Here is a 21,779-nt window from a genome sequence, read left to right on the forward strand (position 1 = left end):
AATAAATAAATCAGCCATGGTTAATCAACCATCCTAAGTGTAGTGACTAGCATACTGTATAACACTGCCCCGTAAGGGGCAAGTACAGCACCCTGGATTTTGTAAAAGAATCGCCAAACATCCATATGTCAGAAAAGGCTCTGGAATTCACCAAGGGGAGCCGGGAGAGAGTACACTGACATGTAGAAACCAGCTACCAGCAGAGCACAATGAAACCCCCAAGGAAAGGGGAAGAAACTGACAGGTGCAGACAACAGCAATGCCCAAGTGAACGACACTTCTGTCATGTAGCACAACTAATCAGAGAACATAAGGGAGTACCAAGAATGCCCGGACCATGGAAGAACTACGGAACCATGTCAGATACCAGAGCGAGCAGCGTAAAATTCCACCCACCAGATAGGTGTGTGGCGCTCACTAGTCCTGTCACAGCCATATCAGAGAGGACATCCAGCGATGACCCGAAAACTGCAGTAGCGAGTGGAGCTCACAATGCTGCGTATCCATGCAGGATAGAGCATCCAATGGTGATCCAGGTACTCTGCCATGACTGGGCCATGTAAACTCTGTGAAAACAAAGCAGAGAGGCAGTAACAACAACGCAAGTACTCCATCCATTAAATGGGGTAACACGGCTGTGCAGACTACAGTAGTACTTTATAGGGTTGACAAAGAACAAACCTAGCAGGATAGCCAACAACCTGCCCATGGCGGAGGGAGTGTGGTTGTCTGGTGCATAACAGGACTGAGAAGTCCTGTTAAAGGGAACCTGTCATCAACTTTATGCTATCCATACTAAACGGCAGTATAAAGTAGAGACAGGTGAGTTGATTTCAACCGAGAACCAACATCACAATCTTTGCAGACTGGGCCTGGAAAAGAGTCCCGGCCACCTGAGAAGAGTCCTGGTTATTCATGAATTCCTGCTCTCCTGCCCACCTGCTGATGACTGACAGTCTTCTACCTAGTTTTCTCCCTTCCTCTCTAGGAGAAAACTGCCAATCATCAGCAGATGGATGAGAGTGCAGGAGATTATGAATAACCAGGACTCTTCTCAAGTAGATCTGACTCTTTCCAAGGCCTGGGCTGCAATGATTATGATGCTGGTTCTCAGCAACCACTTACTTTTAGCTCATGAGTGACACACCGCTGAGATCAGCATTTCTGTCACTATTTTATGCTGCCCTCATCGAGGTCAGCATAAAGTTGATGACAGGTTCCCTTTAAGTAGAAGTGTGCGTCAAACAATAAAGTAAAAATCATGCCCAGTACAGGGGCAATGAGAAGACGGCGCACTTAGAGGGAGGAACTGCACCGGGTGTCAGATCTGACCAGGCCAACCATATACTGGATCTAATTGCAACTCTACTCCGCCCAAGAAGGAGGGGGGGCCATATGGTTACCAGGTACATACTACAACCAGGATGGTTTGTTGGATACAGCAACCTTGAGATAGTACAAGTACACCGCCGAGGACGATGGTAATGGGGTGCCAGATGCATACTAGAACCAGAAGAGTGATTAATACATCATCTGGGGATAGTACCATCACTCCGCATGAAGAGGGGTCACATGATTGCCTAGCACACATTGGATCCAGGAAAGGGCAATGCAGATTGCCACAGATTGTACTAATAGGGCACAGCACTTAATGATACTACAAATACTCTGCCTGAGAATAGGAGTAATCTGGCTGCATGATGCATACTATAATGATTGGAGACATGGCTACAGCATCTGGAAATGGTATAGGTACTCCGTTTGATAAAGGAGTAATATGACTGCGTGAAGCACACTAGAACCAGACAGGTGTAATGGCTACAGCATTTGGAGATGGTAAAGGTACTCCACCTAAGAAAGGAGCAATGTGGCTGCATGGTGCACACTAGAACCAGACAGGTGCAATGGCTACAGCATCTGAAGATGGCATCTGTACTTTGCCTGATAAGGGAGAAATACGACTGCATGGTGCACACTGGAACCAGACAGGTATAATCGCTACAGCCTCTAGAGATGGTATGGGTACTCCACCCAATAATGGAGTAATATGGTGCATGGGACACATTAGAACCTTAGAACCAGACAGGTGAAATGGCTATAGCATCTGAAGATGGTATAGGCACTCCGCTTAATAAGGGAGTAATATGGTTGCGTGGTGCACACTAGCACCAGGATGGTGTATTGGCTACAGCGTCTGGAGAAGTAATACGGTGGCCTAGAACACTCTCCGACTAGGAGGGTGTGGAATATAGCCCCTGGTAATATATTAAAAAGCTGAAAAGGAGATACATTGGAACCAGGAAAGTCTGCCGGATACAGCATTTGGCAGTGGTACGAGTACCCCCCTGTGAAGGGGGAGGGCGTACATACCTGGGACACCACATAGGTGTGCCGGTGTGCTAAACAAGGTGGCGGGTAAAGCACCACCTACTGGAGAGGCAGCAAGGTGACTTACCTGTGTGTATAATTACCTGTGCAACCAGGGGAGTCCAATCTGAAAATCCACTAAAGGGGAAACCAACCCTGGAGAGGAGAGGTTCCTCAGTGGACATTTGTCTTTGACCACCTAGAGAGATTCTGCATGGTGGAAGACCATCTCATGCTCTGTTCCGAGTCAGAATCGGTGTAGAGGAGTCCCCCGATAAGGCAGAAGAAACCTGAGGCACTTCCCCTCAATGCTAGTCCCGTCCTGAGAGGAAACCAGGATGCAGGGGATGAGCGGGACCTATGAGGGGAGACCCTAGGCCACTATTGGACTCTGCCTCCTGATATGGACCAAGGCAGGAAGCAAAGGACTCCCAGGCGAGCCGATGCTGCCGCATGAGGGCAGGGAAGAGCGCCATAATATCATCATAGCTGAGAATAGGCGCAGGGTATGATGGAAGTGAGGGACCCACGTGGGGAGAAGGTGACCACTGAACAGAGTTTAGGGTAACCCGACTGAGCCCAGAATCCAGTCACCGCATGCAGGCCAGCCAGACCGATAGCACAGCAACCACCAGCCACCACAGGAGCAGATGCACCCCAGGGGGAGGGATGGAGGGCAAGGGGACCTGCCACAACATGAACCACCGAACAGGGGCCCAAGATAATACGTCCCACCAATGACGCTACATTAGGGCAGGGGGCACTGTGAAGATGGGGAAAGCACCCTCTGGGAAGAAATACATCTCGTCCTCCCACCCAAATTCCATGCAGGAGGCAACACCCATAGAATAAAAACAAGAAGGCAGAAAAAAATGGCGGGAAAGAGTTTGGCCTAGTCCCGGCAGAAGCTGGGGGCTAGAGTAGATAGTGTAGCCGAATATGAGGCACCCCCGGACTGATGATGCAGGGTTCTGGGAAGCGGAAAAAAGCTCCAAAAGGTTACAAAAAAAGGGTAGACACAGAAAGGGGGTCAAAGCAACCACTATTGGTGAGAAAAATGACCCAATAGAACCCCTGGATGGCATGGGAAAAAAAAAAAAAAAATAATAAAAAAAAAAATCGGAAAACAGATGTGGCCTTGTCACAGCCGGAGCTGGGGACTAAAGTAGATGCCGCAGCCAAAAATGAAGCACCCTAAGCGGGCGGACACCGTGGGACCTGGGAAGGGGAGGAAGGAATGCCTTGAGGGGGAGGGGTCATAACGACCCCAATATAGAGAGAAAATGAGCCACACAGAGATCCTGGATGCCAGGCAGAAGCCGAGGACTAGAGTAATTAGGAGGCCGAGGAAGGGAAGGACGGCCAGGGGGGAGGGGACCCCAATGGAGTATGGATGGATGGGAGGGAAGGAGACCCTAACTAGGGTAGGGAGCATACTCACCATCTGGCGTCTTCGGGCACTGCAGGGTCACCCCTTCGGTAAACTCGCACAAGAGTGGGATTACCGGTACTCCACTGCGGATGCAGTAATGGGGGACTGGGTGACCGGCGAGGTACCGAGGTACGCGACCGCAGGGGGTGCTACTAAAGTGGACTTCCACCATGAAGACCCCCTGCTGCAGGATAAAACTTGAACCTGTTAAGTGAAGAGAAAACATTAAAAAAAAAAAAATAAGGAAAAAAAAAGTAGTAGCAAGACCTGCAGGAGAAGAGCAGGTCGTGTCTGCCTCCTACGGACACTAGACAAAAACTGATTAGCCTAGTGTCTGTGGAGAGGGTATAGGATAGGGAAAAAAACGTAAGAAAAATAGACCTGTATCGGGCGCCAATAGCCTCAAAGGTAATAGCCTACTTGCAATATAAATGGTCAATTGAGTGGTAACTTTGATATAGTTGTTTAAAAACACAACGTTTGTAAAACGTGCAAAATAACCTTAATTAAAACAGTAAAGGTGGTTGGTTAAAATCACAATGAGAATAAAAAAGGCATTTTGTAGTAAAGACTCACTTCACCCAGGAGGGGCAGGGTGGGATAAAGCACATAACACCCACTCTGCTTCCTCCTGCGCCTGGATCGCCTGTAAGATCGTCCGGAAATAACGGCAGTCACACTTGGAACTTCTGGTTATTTTCTTTTTATTGTTTTAGCACAGGGTAGGGGTAGGAGTAGGCTCAACGCGTTTCGGGGTCACTGGGATCCCCTTCATTCATTGCTCCTGATGAAGGGGATCCCAGTGACCCTGAAACGCGTTGAGCCTACTCCTACCCCTACCCTGTGCTAAAACAATAAAAAGAAAATAACCAGAAGTTCCAAGTGTGACTGCCGTTATTTCCGGACGATCTTACAGGCGATCCAGGCGCAGGAGGAAGCAGAGTGGGTGTTATGTGCTTTATCCCACCCTGCCCCTCCTGGGTGAAGTGAGTCTTTACTACAAAATGCCTTTTTTATTCTCATTGTGATTTTAACCAACCACCTTTACTGTTTTAATTAAGGTTATTTTGCACGTTTTACAAACGTTGTGTTTTTAAACAACTATATCAAAGTTACCACTCAATTGACCATTTTTATCGCAAGTAGGCTATTACCTTTGAGGCTATTGGCGCCCGATACAGGTCTATTTTTCTTACGTTTTTTTCCCTATCCTCACAATATGTCCATTTCAGGCTTACCCCTGTCTGGACACTAGACCTGTGGCTGCCTACCACCTCTCCAGTAATCAAACACACCCGTATTACACCCGAATTTTAAACCATCCACTAACGGTCCTTCCCTTTGGCGCCCTGCCTGGATATCCCAGACTCTTTTTACCGTAAGGAGTCTGTGACTAATCCCCTCTTTTTTTCCCCTCTTATCTCTGAGAGGGTATAGCCCACCTGGGCGGAGCCAACCTTTTTCATATCTAGTGTTGCCTCCTAGTGGTAGCTGGGCATATACCCATGGTGCTGTGTCCCCCAATGACATTAATGAGAAAATCCTTTTAAATCTCTGCTCTTTCTAAGCTCAAGACAGCCCATTTGGCCATTATCAGTGATTGATAGCATTCACAGCTGGCAATAGCTAACAAGACCCACAACTGAAAAAAAAAAAAGTTAAGACTTAAATGTATAAATTACAGGTTTTGCTGATGCCTTTCCTATAACATTATATATCAATCTGCTGAGCTACTTCTGCTCTATAACAGGCTGCCTACAGATTGCACTGCATTTTATGGTGACAGGTTCCCTTTAAATAGACTTCTGCCTCTTCTATTTTGGATGTAGACTATACTTGTAGCTCATTTTCTTTGCTTCTACCTTTATCATTGCTTTATTATGCTGAAAGTAGTTAAGGCTACTCATCTTTCATATAAAGCATGTATAATAGTTTAAAATAAAATGTATCTGTCCTCTGTATTAACATTTGACGCCGCTATGCTATGCGCTGGTACAACTGTGCAGGAGTGTAGGGAACTTATGCTCAATTTGCTACTAGACAACACTGAGCAAAATACATCAGCAGTTGCACAAAGCTTTCAGCCATCTTCCAACAGTATCAGTCTGGAGGCCATCTACACACATCTGCAATTGTGTCCATTCTCAGATGGGAGAAGAACTAGAGCCATGTATGATTTTGCAGCATCTCACTCACTCTCAACAAACTAAAAAGCGAAGAAAAAGCAAGGAGTGGGTTCAACAGGAAGAGGAATTTCTTCTTTTAGGTCAGGGATGCCCAACCTGCAGCCCTTCAGCTGTTGCAAAACTACAACTCCCACCATGCCCTGCTGTAGTCTGATAGCTGTAGACTATCTAGGCATGCTAGGAGTTGTAGTTTTGCAACAGCTGGAAGGCCGCAGGTTGAGCATCCCTGTTTTAGGTCAACCTCAAACTCTGTGTTCATCAGATAAGGCTACTTTCACACTTGCGTATTAAGAAAGGATCTCAATACCGGAAATTAAACTGGTCAGTTTTGATTTTGCACATGAGGATGCATCCGTTCCGTTGGGATGCGGTTATGTGAAACGGATCTGTCACCATTGACTTACATTGTTTTCAGTGCTGGATCCCTCTTTTTTACGTTTTTATGACCGGACACAAAACTGCAGCTTGCAGTTGCCAGATGCCAGAACGGAAGACATCCTGAACAGATCTCTTTCCGTTCACAATTCATCGGGACAAAACTGAAACGTTTCCCCCCTCCCCCCCCCATTATTGAGATCCTCTGCCGGATCTAAATACTGGAAAACAATGACGCAAGTGTTAAAGTAGCCTAAAATGGATCAGATAATCCAACTATTAAAACTACTAGCAATTAGCAACATTTCCCTTGCAGCAAATAAAATGACTGGTCAACCAGGAAATCCATGGTCCCACAGTCTTTCGGAGAGTCAGAATTATACAGATATTCATATTATCTATCAGTTATTCATTTTACACTGTAAGATTAAAGAAATAACATTTACCTTATAGAAATTGAAAGGACTCAGATTGAGAACTTCAATGGTCCAAGGAAATTTTCGGGGAGAACTATAAGCAAACAGCACGATTTCAAGACAGCATGCCAGCAGTGACTGGTGAAAAATATCCTGCTCCAGTAGTGCCTATAAAATATAACAACAACTAGTGTAAAATAAGACAAAACAACAATATGTAGCATCTGAAAGACTGACATATCCAAGACAGGTCAATAGTAATGTAAGGCAGTCAATTTTGATGACTATGGTTTTTCCTATTTCTACTATCCTTGACTTCTGCACCATCCCTGTCCCTCCTTCTCCAGTAAGATATCATCCAAGAGGACTGAAGATACTTTATGACTCATACTTCCCATGACAGTGAAGTAGCGTCTAAGATGATTGTTTAGGTACACGTTTTCTCAACACCTATGTTTCATATCCATGACTACTGTCAGGTTAATGAGAAAATGATGTATGGGATTAGTCAGTAAAAATATATAATATATATAAAGAAACATGGGGTCTTAGGATGGGTTCACACTAAGGATCAGGGAATTGATTTGTCTCATCAGCAAGAGTTCATCTGTGATGGGCTGCTCCCACAGGTGAAGAAGCAACCATCTGCCTTTTGATTGACAGGGCCGGACATCTCATCCGGCCGTGAGCCAAGCAGAGGCGCAGAAGCTCAAATTCAGCTTCAGGAGCAGCAACTGTTCATGTGCTGCTACCTGAAAGTATAGAAGCGTATGCACAGTCACTGCCCCCGAAGCAGAGTTTGAGCTTCAGCATCTGAGTAGCTACCCTGGGCAGTTGTGCAGGGCCCAGAGTGACAGAATCGGGGAAGGTGTCTGGCACGTGTGCGCTTCTTCACCCTTGAGGACAGCCCTTCACAGATAAAGAACTCTTGCTAAAGAGGCAAATTCGTTCTTCAGAAGAGATTTCTGCCCTGCTTGCCAGGGAAGGCGCAGAAACTCTGCAGTAACAGCCAATGCTCCCTATGCAGGAGAAGCAAGTTTGGACTATATTGTCATTTTCCTGAGGGGCCTGATTCTGCCCAGATGCCGCCTCCAGCACCATCATAACAACGGGGCACACATGGAAGCAAAGGATGAAAGGTATATTTCTGTTAGAAACATGGCAAGTTACTGTACAACAGCTATTAATGATTTTTAAGACCTTTTAGCATGAAAACAATTCACCAATTTAAAGTTACTACTGTGTATGCCATTGGGTTTGGGTGATCCTGATACAAGTGCTTTTTGTATCAACAGAATGGGCTAAAACAGAGACAAGCATGGAGGCATGTATGCCTTTACTTGACCCCCTAAGCTGGTGTCATAAACATCCCAGTAAATTTTAGCTTATGTTAAAAAAAAAAAAAAAAAAAAAAAAAATCGTAGACTACGAAGTTCAAGCAGTTGCTCAACTTACCGTCAAGTCTTTCCCATTAAGTCTCCTGATTTCTTGAAAAACAATCGATTCTAAAACCTTATAGTACAAAATCTCGGCTAGTTTCCAACGATTAACAGCAAAGTCTGGCAATGGAAAAAAACGAATTTCATAATTTCATTTAAAGGGGTTAAGATACCAAAGTTTTGAAAATATTTGTTAGCAAAAATGGCCCCATTCAAGCAGTGGTGTACATTTGGCTTGAAAAGATAAAAAGTGCAATGATAACAATAATTGGATTTTTTGTACTCACCGTAAAATCCTTTTCTCGTAGTAGGCATTGGGGGACACAGCACCATGGGTATATGTCCAACTACCACTAGGAGGCGACACTAGACATAAAAAACGAGATTTTTGTATAACTTACCAGTAAAATCTCTTTCTCGCTCTTCCTTGGGGGACACAGGAAACCTTGGGTATAGCTCATCTCCATAGGAGGCGTGACACTAAGTGAAGACTGTTAAGCCCCTCCTCCAGCAGCTATACCCTCAGCCTGGAGAGAGAGACTGCCAGTTATGTGCCCAAGTAGTTAAAACAAAGGCAAGGATCAATCAAATTAACACCAACAAGTCAAAAAACACCCGTCAGGGCAACCAAAACAATGGGTGGGTGCTGTGTCCCCCAAGGAAGAGCGAGAAAGAGATTTTACTGGTAAGTTATACAAAAATCTCGTTTTCTCGCCCAATTCCTTGGGGGACACAGGAAACCTTGGGACGTTCAAAAGCAGTCCACAAATAGGGAGGGACCACAACCCAAGATGAATTAAAGCACCATAGGCATTAAGGCACCGCCGCCTGCAAGACCAGGCGGCCCAAAGCAGCATCCGCCGATGCATAAGTGTTCACCTTGTAGAACTTGGTGAAAGTGTGCAAAGAAGACCAGGTGGCCGCCTTACACAATTGTTCAGCCGAAGCTCGATTTCGCTGAGCCCAGGAAGCCCCGACCGCTCTGGTAGAATGAGCGGTAACACCAAAGGGCGGTTCCCTGCCCTTAGCACGGTAAGCCTCAGCAATAGCCATCTTGATGAAGCGGGCAATAACCACTTTAGATGCCGCCAGCCCCCTGCATGGACCCTCCGGAACCACAAATAGAGAATCCGAGCGCCGAAAGGGTCTAGTTACATCCAAGTAGATCCTCAGAGCCCTAACAACATCCAGACGGTGAAGATCCCGTTCCCGAGGATGAGACGGGGACGGGCACAGAGAAGGAAGGACAATATCTTAATTCAGGTGAAAAGCGGACACCACCTTCGGAAGGAAATCCGGAACCGGGCGGAGAACCACCTTATCTTGGTGAAAAACCAAGAGGGGTTCTACGCAAGAAAGTGCCGCCAATTCAGACACACGCCGAAGAGACGTGATGGCAACGAGGAAAAAAACTTTGCAAGACAACAAGCGAAGGGAAACCCTGCGCAGAGGCTCGAAAGGAGAATATTGGAGAGCCGTCAGCACAACATTAAGATCCCAAGATGGAACAGAAGCGCGATACGGGGGAGCATAGTGAGCAACCCCCTGAAGAAAAGTCTTAACTGGACCGAGCGGAGCCAGAGGTCGCTGAAAGAGGATCGAAAGCGCTGAGATCTGACCCTTTAGGGTACTGAGACCCAAACCCAAGTCCAGACCAGACTGCAAGAAGGATAAAATCGTGGGGAGAGAAAACCGAAGGGGATGAACATCTAAGGTCTCGCAGAAATTCAAATAGGCCCGCCAGGTTCGGTAATAAATCCTGGACGATGCCGGTTTACGCGCACGAATCATGGTACGGACCACGTCAGCAGAAAACCCCCGCCGCGTTAGGACCGCGGTTTCAATAGCCACGCCGCTAAACGTAGCGACCCTAAATGCTGGTGGAAGATCGGCCCTTGAGAGAGGAGGTCTTCTCTTAGAGGCAGAGGCAAGGGAGCGTCTGCCAGGAGCAACATAAGGTCGGCGTACCAAGGACGACGAGGCCAATCCGGGGCTATTAGGATCGCAGGCGTGCCTTCCGCCGCGATCTTCCGAAGGACTCGTGGAAAAAGAGGCAGGGGCGGAAAAACGTAGAGGAGAGAGAACTCCGTCCAGGGAAGGACGAGCGCGTCCGCGCCGTAACCGTCCGGATCCTTGGTTCTGGCCATGAAGGTGGGAAGCTTGTGGTTGAATCTGGAGGCCATGAGATCCACGTCCAGACGACCCCAACGGAGGCAAAGAGACTCGAAGACGTCGGGGTGCAGAGACCACTCGCCCGGGTCGATCGTCGTCCGGCTGAGGAATTCCGCCGCCCAATTGTCCACCCCCGGGATGTAAATGGCCGAAATGGCTGGAACATGAACTTCCGCCCAGCGAAGGATTAGAGACACCTCCCTCATCGCCGCCGCGCTGCGAGTGCCCCCCTGATGATTTATGTATGCCACAGCCGTGGCATTGTCCGATTGGACACGAACAGGGTGACCCTGAAGCAGCGAAGTCCAATGCCGGAGTGAGAGGAGAACCGCCCTCAGCTCCAGAACGTTGATCGGCAGTTTGGACTCCGATGGAGACCAAGTGCCTTGTACGGACCGAGGAGGAAACACCCCCCCCCCCCCCAACCCCGCAGACTGGCATCGGTGGTAATCACCAACCAAGTTATCGGCAGGAAGGACTTCCCCTGGAGAAGGGTCCGTAACCACCAGAGGAGAGAGGAGCGAACCTGGGGGGGGGGGGGAGGGGAAAGTGCCGATCCAGACTCTCCTGGGACTTGTCCCATGCGGACAGAATGGCAGTCTGAAAGGTGCGGGAGTGATACTGCGCGTAGGGGATTGCTTCGAAACAGGACACCATCTCTCCCAAGACCCGCATGCTGAACCGGAAGGAAGGATGGCGGTGGTTCAGAAGGCTCCGAACCGACCGATGAAGGAGCTGGCGCTTCTCTGACGGAAGCCGAACCTCCGCTGCATCTGTATCCAGCAGCATCCCCAGAAAGATCAGTTGCCTGGATGGAACAAGAGAGGATTTGGGAAGATTGATAATCCAACCGAACCGGCGTAAGGTTTGTAGCGAGAGGTCCACACTGGCGGATGTCAGTGACAGAGAGGGTGCCTTGATAAGGAGATCGTCCAAATATGGAAGAAGAAAAACTCCCCTGGAACGAAGTAAGGCGAGGACAGGGGCAAGGACCTTTGTGAAAACGCGAGGGGCCGTCGCCAGCCCGAAGGGGAGAGCAACGAACTGGTAGTGGTCGGACCCCACTGCAAAGCGCAGAAAGCACTGATGACACCGAGCGATTGGAATATGAAGGTAGGCGTCCTGGATGTCGATAGAGGCCAGGAACTCCCCTTTTTCCAGAGAGGCCACCACCGACCTGAGAGACTCCATCCGGAATCGCTGAAGACGAAGGAAACGGTTTAACCGTTTTAGATCCAGAATGGGACGAACCGAGCCTTCTTTTTTGGGGACCACAAAAAGGTTCGAATAGAACCCCTTGAATCTTTCTTCCATGGGAACCGGAGCGATGACCCCTTTGTCCAGAAGGGTGCGAGTGGCAGTAAAGAAATCGGCCGCTCCTTGGGGATCCCGGGGAACCCGGGAGCGAAAGAACCGAACTGGGGGGAGGGACGCAAACTCGAGTTTGTACCCGGAAGACACAACTTCGAGAGCCCAGGCGTCGGAGACGTGCGCCTGCCAGAAGTCCCTGAACAGGAGGAGACGTCCCCCCACCCGGGTGGGTGGGGGCGCACCTTCAGGTAGTGTTCTGCTTGGTCGCGGGAGGGCGAGCAGGCTGTGACTTGCGCCAGGAGGGCTGGGTCCGAAAAAAAGGTTTCTTACGTCTGTCCTGGACAGAGTTAGGGGATGGACCTGAAGAGGTGCGAGGTGCGGGAGCCCTGCGAGAAGACCTGAAGCGAGAAAAGGTGGGACGGCCTCGAGTGGTGCTCCTAGTCCTAGATTGAGGAAGATGCGTACTCTTCCCCCCCGTGGCTTCGGATATGATTTCATCCAAGCGGGTCCCGAACAATCGAGAACCAGTAAAGGGAAGGCCAGTAAGAGACCGCTTTGACGTGGAGTCCGCCGTCCAAACCTTTAACCAAAGCTCCCTCCTAGCCGAAACGGCCAGGGCAGACGAACGGGCTATAAGAGCTCCCGCATCCAGGGATGCCTCAGACGAATTTGCCGGCTTGAACGATAAGTTGGGCTAGAGCACGGAGGTCCTGAATAGGGACGTCGGATTCAAGCTCCTGATCCAGCTGAGAAGCCCACTCTGAAACCGCTTTTCCAGCCCAAGCGGAAGCAAAGACCGGCCGGAGGGCGGAACCGGAGGCTGCAAAGATACCTTTGGTAATGGCCTCTATACGGCGTCCTCAGTGGATTGTAAGGAAGAGCCATCAGCAACGGGAATAGCCGTGCTTTTGGCCAAACGGGCCACCGGGGGGTCGACTTTGGGTGGTGACGCCCAGTTTGTAATGCAATCCGCCGGAAATGGATAACAGATATCCAACTTCTTAGGCAGGGTAAAACGGGCATCAGGACGGGCCCAGGCCTTGGAAACCACCAACGAGAAGTCAGCGTGGAGGGGAAAAACCGCAGACGTCTGTTTTTGGCGAAAAAAGGAAACACTGTTTTTTTCAGAATTAGGAGGATCATCGTGAATCTTAAAGGTATCACGAATATTGTTAATAAGATGGCCCACAGCAGAAGCCAGTTTTGAAGGCAAGGCCGAGTCCATATCACAATCTGAATCAACTAGTTCCCCTTCAGAGGGCATATCCTGTATTGAGGAAGGGCCCGACTGAGAGCGCACCCTTGGGGGTGATACTGAAGCATCCGAGGATGATAGGCGCTCCGCCCTGGACCGCTTCTGGGGTTGACGGGCTCTGGAGGTGTCGCCTGGAGAGAGGGACTCAGACGGGTCAGCTAAGATAGCGGACCCGGAGGGCCAAGCAGGGGAAATATCCGGCTGCGATAAGGGCAATACCTCTGCAAGGCGGCCCACAACGTTAGAGAGACTGACCACAGCCTGGGAAAGGGATCTAGCCCAGTCAGGGGGATCCAATAGGCCAGGGGGTGACACAACAGATGGCGGACCCTGTAATGGGGCTTTGCAAGCCGAGCAATGCGGGTCAGGCTGCCCTTGAGGAAGAGGCGCCTTACATGCGGTGCAGGTATGATACCAAGGACCAGCCGGCGCTGAGGGGTCAGACATGTTGGCTGAAGTAAATAAAAATGCGTCCAGGCCAGAGGACTGCAGTGCTAGAAGGGGTCAACAGTCCTACCAGGTCACAGTGGGAGCGGACGGCAACAGCAGCGACAACAGCAGCGGCAACACCTGAGGTAAAAACGATCCTCTTCCCCCTTCCTGAGAGCAGGCTGGCACGAAGAAGAGGCAGGGCCAGCGAAGAGCGGGAAGAAAGACGTCCGCCCCCCCGACTGAAGCCTAACATGCACTGGAGAAGCGGAACGAAGCTCCGCCCCCCGCTGGAACTTTCGCGCGCGCGATTCAAGCAAATATGCCGCCGAAGAGAATATTTGCCCCCCGTCCACCTCCATATAAACCGGAGGCGAAGGACACACCGGTAGCCGGCAAGAGAAGTCAGCCGGCAGCTGAACATAGCGGCAGCACTGGCCGAGATAACAAAAGGCGGCCCCACATGGCCGCCGCACCTGAGGTAAATCTTGCGCAGTAAACCCTCCCCCACGAGCACCGCTCCGCTCTGCTCCACACACAAAGGGGGGAAGCCGACAGTAAGCCTTGTAATGTGACAAGGCTAGGCAGAGGGGACAGCAGAAGTTAGAGCCCTAACAAGGGGGGGAGGGGGGGGGGGGGGGGTAGGAACGGCTGCCTCCTCACCAGTCGACGTTTTCACCCTCAGCCCATCCAGCAGGGACGCCCCTTCAGCCACTGGCACCGAAGTGGCAGGAAGCTGGAGAGGGGCTTGCAGGCGGGCGACCCTTGTGCTGGCTTGATGCAGGGGGGCTGGGCTGCCCTGGTCCTCCTTTTCTTCTGTGGGGGAGGCAGCAGTGCGGATAGCCGGCACTGGCGCAGCTCAACCCCGGGAAAACAGAGAGGTCTTTGCGACCTTGTTGAAAAAAAGGAAAAAAAAATTTTAAAAAATAATAAAAAGAGAAAAAATAAAATCTTTAGCAAAGACAGCTCTGCAGTGCAGAGAGTGTCTTGCCTCCTTGACACTAAGCAAAAAACTGGTAGTCTCTCGCTCCAGGCTGAGGGTATAGCTGCTGGAGGAGGGGCTTAACAGTCTTTCACTTAGTGTCACGCCTCCTATGGAGATGAGCTATACCCAAGGTTTCCTGTGTCCCCCAAGGAATTGGGCGAGAAAAAGTGTTGGCTCCTCCCCGTTGGGCTATACCCTCTCCACAGACACTAGGCAGCTCAGTTTGTACCAAAAGCAGTAGGAGAGAGAAGAAAGGCAAGGAACCAACAACTCCCGTACCGGGAAAGATCAAGAGACCAGCCCGGAGAAGCGGAAGTAAAACAACATAGGGTGGGATCTGTGTCCCCCAATGCCTACTACGAGAAAAGGATTTTACGGTGAGTACAAAAAATCCAATTTTCTCGTGCATGGCATTGGGGGACACAGCACCATGGGACATCCCAAAGCAGTCCCCGAGGGTGGGAAAAAGACAGCCATGCCACCGGTTGGGCATACAGGTGCGGGAGAACCATGTGACCCAACAGGGGGAAAGCACAGAATAGGCAAGAAGCCTCATAATAAAAAATAAAAAAAGTAGCAGGATGACCTGCACAAAAAAGCAGGTCAGGTCTGCCTCCTATGGACACTAGAACAAGACTGAGCTGCCTAGTGTCTGTGGAGAGGGTATAGCCCAACGGGGAGGAGCTAACACTTTTTTTTATGTCTAGTGTCGCCTCCTAGTGGTAGTTGGACATATACCCATGGTGCTGTGTCCCCCAATGCCATGCACGAGAAATTCAGTTTCACAAGTTGCAAGGTAACGAATGCTAGCCACTGAGCCACGTTGATAAAGGGGTCGGCATATTAAATGAAGCGTTTAAAGGGGTTGTTTGGTTTCCAATACTGGTTACCCATCCTCAGGTCAGGGATCAGCAACCTTCGGCACTCCAGCTGCTGTGAAACTACAACTCCCAGCATGCAAACATGCTCAGTTGTTCTTCTAACTCCCATAAAGGTGAATGGAGCATTCTGGGAGTTGTAGTTTCAGAACACCTGGAGTGCTGGAGGTTGCACCCTCACCAATAAGCTGTTTGAAGAGACTGCAGTGCTTATATGAGCGCAGCGTTCTCTTCACTGTTTACCTGCTCACAGTAGACATTGCAGTCTGTCCCCGTTCATCTGAATTGGAAGGAGCAGTTGCAGTTACACTCACACTCCTAACTGAATGGGACAAAGGCGCTGTAATTACAACAATGCAGTGGCGAGCAGTCTCTTCAAACCGCTGATCGGAGGCGGTCCGACTAAGGACAGGTCATCAATACCAAAAACCCAACAACTCCTTTAAAAATCAACCCCATTTATGTCATATTCCGAATCTATGACACAAAGTGCTAGCCAACTGAAAATACAGTACTCCAAGCAAATGGCTTCTGCAACCTACCAATATGAGAACCGGGCTGATCTTCTGATGGCTGAGTGTAATGATGACAGAACAGTTTCTGAACGTCGTTTACTGTATTCTGTATATTTTCCATGGGATTGCGAGCACATGATCTGCAGCCAAACAAAAACACATGTAAGACCCCCTTCTCCACTATTAAAGCAGTGCAAGTATTTACCCAAAATATACCTAAAGATATTAATAAGCTGTTCGCTTGGGGTATTGCGGAGTCCAGTCACCATGCTCTGAAGCTTGCTTACACACTGTGTTGCTGATGAGACCGGAGTAATTACCGCTTCCTTTTCCTTCAGGTATCGTCTACCAGTTAACGGAGTAGATGGGGCAAATGATCTCCTCTGTGGAACATGTATAGTAATAAAAGTTGTCAAAATATTATATGAATAATATTTTACAGAGTCCTACCAGATAAACATTACAGGAGCTGTCCAAAACATAATGTCTCCCCAGACAGGAACGGTCATAAAATAATATACTCATGCCATTTTCTTTGAAGTGGATGAAAGCCCCGGACACTGCTGCAGCCAATCAATGGAGTTGAGTCACATGGAGTGACATCATCGTAACAACCAAAGCCTGGCAACACGGATCAGAACGGCAGTACCAGAAGCAGCAGGGAGCAACTTCTCCCTGGAAATCAAGCTAACCCCACCCATACCCTAACGCCTCCCCTATGACTGGCATCGCCTGATCTCCCGAGGTCTAATGCCGGCAATTTCAGTCACAAGAAAAGATGCAGGGTTAGAATAACTTCCAGGAAGAATTTGTCAGCCTCCTTAACTAAGACAGATCATTAGCATAATGCAGGAGCACAGAATAAACATTCTGATGTCTTTACATTGCTCAACTGAGCAGACGATTGTCAGGAAAAAAAAAGTGCTCCTTCACGAAAAATCGCCTGCTCATCGGTGGAGGTGACCACAGCAATCTCCTTCACAGTATGGCGAGAAGCGATTACTAATGCCATTCGTCCCCATACAGAATAATTGATTGCCAGCAGTGTTGTCTGCAATAACGATCCTCCTACCCGACAAGCGTTTCGCTAATTCATCGAGTAATCAGAGACAACTTTACACATGCACATTATCAATAACAAGCATCCACACAAACGCTCGTTAGCGATAATCTGCCACATCGGGCAGAGAAAAGGGGTCTTAAGTGAACCTATAAGAACACCATCAGGGACCACATGAAGGTAATTCAGTGTATCTGGAGGACTAAATTAGACAGAGGTGCCCTTTAAATGGATTGTCCTGCTTAAAACAACCAATGCTCCTAACACTCCCCCCCAAAAAAAAAAAAATCTCCAGACCGCTTCCGCACCACACAGAACCAGTAAGTCACTTGATCCTGTAACTGCTAAGGCCATTCACAGGCCTGCTGCTGACATATCATTCAAGCAGAAGTGACTGCTGAGGGCTAGGATTGGCAGCAGCAGTCACGGGACATAATCACTTCCTGGTCCTTAATAGTCGTCTATTAAGGTTTTCAGCACAATCAAGAGAAAGGTCAATGTTTTCGCTTTTACAACCTTCAGACAGTCCTGTAGATAGGTGCCTTTAGGGCCATAGCAGTAAATATATATAAAACAGGATCATCAGGAAACATTGGGGTATATTGAGTACATGCAGAGATATTCCCGAATTTAAACACCCTCCATTGTTCTCATACCGACGGTCGAGGAACCTGCGTGACCAATTGGTCAGGGCGGACATTGGTTCAAAGAAGGTCGGTAGACAGACCACATTGACACAGCCTGGGCTGGGCTGTTTTCCCTGCCTTGGCTGTGTCAACTGTAAATACATACGTAAAGGGAAGAAATTTATACACCCCGGTACAGGTATTTCCTATGATATCATGTTTCACCTAACTTGTGACTCCAGTTTTGTCATATATGTGTTGTCCTGCCCATGCAATTTATTGTACGTGGGTGAGACTTCAACGGAGTTAAAAATTCGTCTCAACAATCACCGATACAGTATCAGAAAAAAGCGTTTAGACCTGCCAGTGTCCAAACACTTCACGGAGGCAGGTCATAAGGAGAATGATTTGAGGTGTTGGATCTTGGATCACATACCACTACCTAGACGTGGCGGTGACAGATCTAAGTTGTTAAAACGCAGGGAGTTACTATGGATACATAGATTGGGCAGTCTCAAGCCCAATGGATTAAATGTGGAGTATGATTTTAGGGATATTATGTGATGGGGTGGCTTGCCTTCTCTCACCTGGGGTGTGCAATGTGTCCTCAGGTGTGTGGATTTGGAGAATTGTAACAATTTTGGAACATTGTTTCTAATAACTTTGTTCTTTTAGAATACTCACACAACATGAAGAATGAACAGGATGGATAAGAAGGTCGAGTGGTTGCGGACATATCCGTCGGGAATTTGGCACCATTTTAGTTATGCTTTATACAATATACACTGCCTTTTCTGTGGAGTGCCAAAGGGCTAATTGTTAACGGCCCTGGTGGTTCGATTGGCATATTCTTTACTGACCTGTGTGTATACATATATGTTTACCGGCCTGAGGAGATCCCTCACAAGTGTATAGAGGTCCGCATAACCTTTTGTGAGCCCCCCCATCGATAGCCACGTGAATAGTGGTGGTCCATGGGGAGCATCCCGAAACGGCAGGGTTACAGCCCTGTGAAGGGGACTGTCCCTGCTACCTTGCGGCATTATACTCGACTATGTAGCTGGTTCGTTGATGATATTAGTGATAACATGTTGAGTTGGGGCAGTTTGCCAATAATCAAAATGGCGCATGCATGCCTGGAGTATACTGGGCATGCGCTGAACATCGCACTTGCCATGACTGAGAACGGCACGGCGGAGCAGGAATGCGCATGCGCCGGGAATTGTCGGACGCATGACGCATTCAGCCGCCTGTGTATCCCGATTGGCACTCCTCTGAGCAGGCGCACTAGAAGATGTACAACGCCGTGATGGTGGACTGATAGCGTGCCTCACCCGATGGGTATGTCAGCATCACCTCCCCTTTGATCCCTCCCCTTACACTTGTTTTGTTTTTTTATACATAACTTGGTCAGCATTGATAGATGACGTTGATCATCATGAATTCACAAGTTTACTATAGGAATATTGCGGCAAAATATATATGTCACGATTATTGTATAATGACTGAGTTCTTTTGTAATTTGTACTGTATCTTTTGCACAGTTTTTTGTTCTGTTTTGTATGTTAATTATACCAACACTCACTGATGTGATCTCACATGATGTGTGGCGTATTGCCTATATATACTCACCATATGTAATTGTTCTTTGATTGAGAAAGGCTCTAGTGCTGAGCCGAAACGTTGCACTGCACGGGTGATTAAAGGAGTTTTTTTATCGTCTAAAGGAGTGCCGTTCTTTTTCTGATATATATATATTATATATACACACACACACACACACACACACACACACACACATTAGAAAAGTAAAGCTAACCTGTCTATTTCATTTACCAAGGAAAATGAAACACTAAGGCTACCTTCTCAAAATGCTGCTGCAGGCTGGACTCCAAATTCTTCCTTGGTGTACAACTGCCCATGGGAAGCTCAGTCAAAAATTTCCTGGGGGTCCCAATTTCCTCATCTGCATCATCTCCTAAAAAAACCCGCTCATCAAAGTCTCCCACTGTAAGGACATATTCTTCATACTCCTTATTTAGGGCTTTACTGTAGGAAAAAAAGAAACCAGAAAATGTCTATGAAACATCAAGCTGAAACAAAGATAAAAAGGTGTTGTCTAACTTCAACCACAATTTTATCTAGGCCCTGAACAGTGCTGTTCCTAACATAGAAAACATAATCCATACCATGAGTAAATGTCCAGACAGGTCAAGTGTGCACCTGCAGCCAATCACTGGGCTCAGCAGTTACGTATCCCAAAGTGAGATGTCACTGCAAGGTCACGTGCCATTTGGGGTCATGCTGCTTGGAGATAAGTCACTGATAAGGCTGACTGGTGCATATGACCCCTCCACAAAGTTTATACACTGGGGTCTGGACCTTCAGAGCTGGAATGGAGCAGGAGGAGCAAGCGATTTTTTTAAAAATATATATGTATGGTGCTGTGCTAGGCCTAGATAAAAAAAAAAAATATTAGATTACACTTACCGGTAATCGTTTTTCTTTGAGCCTATGACAGCACCCCTGGAGAATAGGCAAGAATCCTATCTAGGGCGGGACCACAGCCTGCATCACCTTACGGCCAAAGGAAAGACCTTCAGTAGAAGGTAGCTGTAATCTATAGTGCCTAAAAAAAAGTATGAGGAGAACTCCAGGTAGCTGCCCTACAAATCTGCTCAATTGAAGCTGAAGCTCTCTCTGCCCATGATGTGGAGACTGATCTTGTAGAGTGAGCCCCAAACCCCGAGGGCGGAACTACTCCCTTAGAGTAAGCTAAGGAAATGGCCTACCTGATCCACCTAGCAATAGTCTGAGAAGAGGCAGCCGAACCCTTCCTAGCTCCATGAAATAAAAGCAGCACACGAGAGGAGGCCCTTCAAGGTTGAGTAACCTTCAGATATTGTAAAATACACTTCCTAATGTCTAGGGCCTAGGCAATGGAACTCTGATTCTTTCTCATTCTTAGGGGAGGCAGAGAAGGAAGGTAACACTATCTCCTGAGAACTGTGGAAATGAGAAGAGACTTTTGGTTAAAAAAAAGAAGGATCAGGAGAAATCACTACCCGATCCTCCAAGATAACCAAATAGGGGGGGGGGGGGAATTAGCAGAGAGCGCGGTGATCTCACTAACCCTTCTAGCCGAGATAATGGCAAGCAGAAAAGCAAGCTTTAGGGAGAGCATCTTTGGGGAGATATTATCAATTGGCTCAAAGGGGTCAGAAAAGAGAGCAGAGAGGACCAAGTTAAAATCCCAAGGAGGCGTTTTAACTAGAGACCAGGGATAACTTGGAACAGCTGTAACAAACCTCTTGACCCAGGGATGTTCTGCTAGTCTAAACTCAAATAAGGCACTTAAAGCAGATATCTGGACCTTTAAAGTACTAGGCCTGAGTTTTTTCTTCCATCCTTCCTGTAAGAATTCTAGCACGAGCAGAATGTTAGGAACCTCTAACACATCCATGGGTCTATTGGCATATCTGAAAAAGGCCTTCCAGACTCTCAGATAGATCTCAGAAGTAACCCTCTCTCGACTGGCCAACAGAGTGTTAACTACCTCTTCAGAAAGACCTATTCTTTTAAAAATCTCCCTCTCAAGAGCCAAGCAGTCAGATGTAGATTTCTTACTTCTGGCTGAAAGTTTGGACCCCGAAACAGAAGCTCCTGAGACGCCAGAAGCACCCATAGGGTTGCTATTGACATCCTGCGGAGCCAGGAGAACCAAACTCTTCTCGGCTAGAAGGGGGCTATAACTATTACAGTGGCTTCCTCCTCTCTGATCTTTTTGAGAACCTTCGGTAACATCTTTAGGGGGAAAAGACAGAGAAGGCCCTGCTTCCAAGATTGAGCCAATGCGTCCACTGCTCTCGGATACTCCCCCAGATATACCTTTCTGTTCGATCTAGTGGCAAAGAGATCTATATACAGAATACCCTATAATGCTGTGACCTGGTTGAAAACCTTTTGATCTAGGGACCATTCTCCCTGGCTTACATGATGACTGAGGAAGTCCGCTTTCACATTGTCCAAGCCCTTTAGCTGCACCGCAGAAAGAAAGAGATGATAGAGAAGCTTCTGCCAGACTGAATATCTGATGGGTGAGAGACATGAGTCCCTGAGCCCTTATCCCTCCCTGCCGACTGATATAGGCCACAGCTGTCATGTTGTCCGAATAGATCTTTACATTTCTGCCCCTGATAACAGGAAGACTCTGTACCAGGGAAAGGTCTGCTGTCCCAGCTTCCCTGCAACAGAAGGGAAGGGACTCCACATGGGCTCCCCAACCGGATGGACTTGCATCCGTAGTCAAAGGCAGACTCGCTTCTCTGATCGA

At 48.1% G+C, this 21,779-nt stretch overlaps 1 protein-coding gene across 2 annotated transcripts in view; it reads right to left on the bottom strand.

The window, feature by feature from the left end:
- Positions 1-21,779, bottom strand: part of RBL1 (RB transcriptional corepressor like 1) — a 60,778-nt gene that overhangs the window by 21,992 nt on the left and 17,007 nt on the right. For both annotated transcript variants that reach the window (XM_040435020.1, XM_040435021.1), the window contains exons 8-12: positions 19,309-19,495; positions 15,977-16,143; positions 15,788-15,900; positions 8,232-8,335; positions 6,807-6,944 (exon numbers count right to left, since the gene is read on the bottom strand). In XM_040435020.1, coding sequence (XP_040290954.1) covers positions 6,807-6,944; positions 8,232-8,335; positions 15,788-15,900; positions 15,977-16,143; positions 19,309-19,495 — 709 coding nt within the window. The remainder of the gene's footprint in view (positions 1-6,806; positions 6,945-8,231; positions 8,336-15,787; positions 15,901-15,976; positions 16,144-19,308; positions 19,496-21,779) is intronic.

Source organism: Bufo bufo, chromosome 6 (assembly GCF_905171765.1).
Source record: "Bufo bufo chromosome 6, aBufBuf1.1, whole genome shotgun sequence".
Taxonomy (NCBI): domain Eukaryota; kingdom Metazoa; phylum Chordata; class Amphibia; order Anura; family Bufonidae; genus Bufo; species Bufo bufo.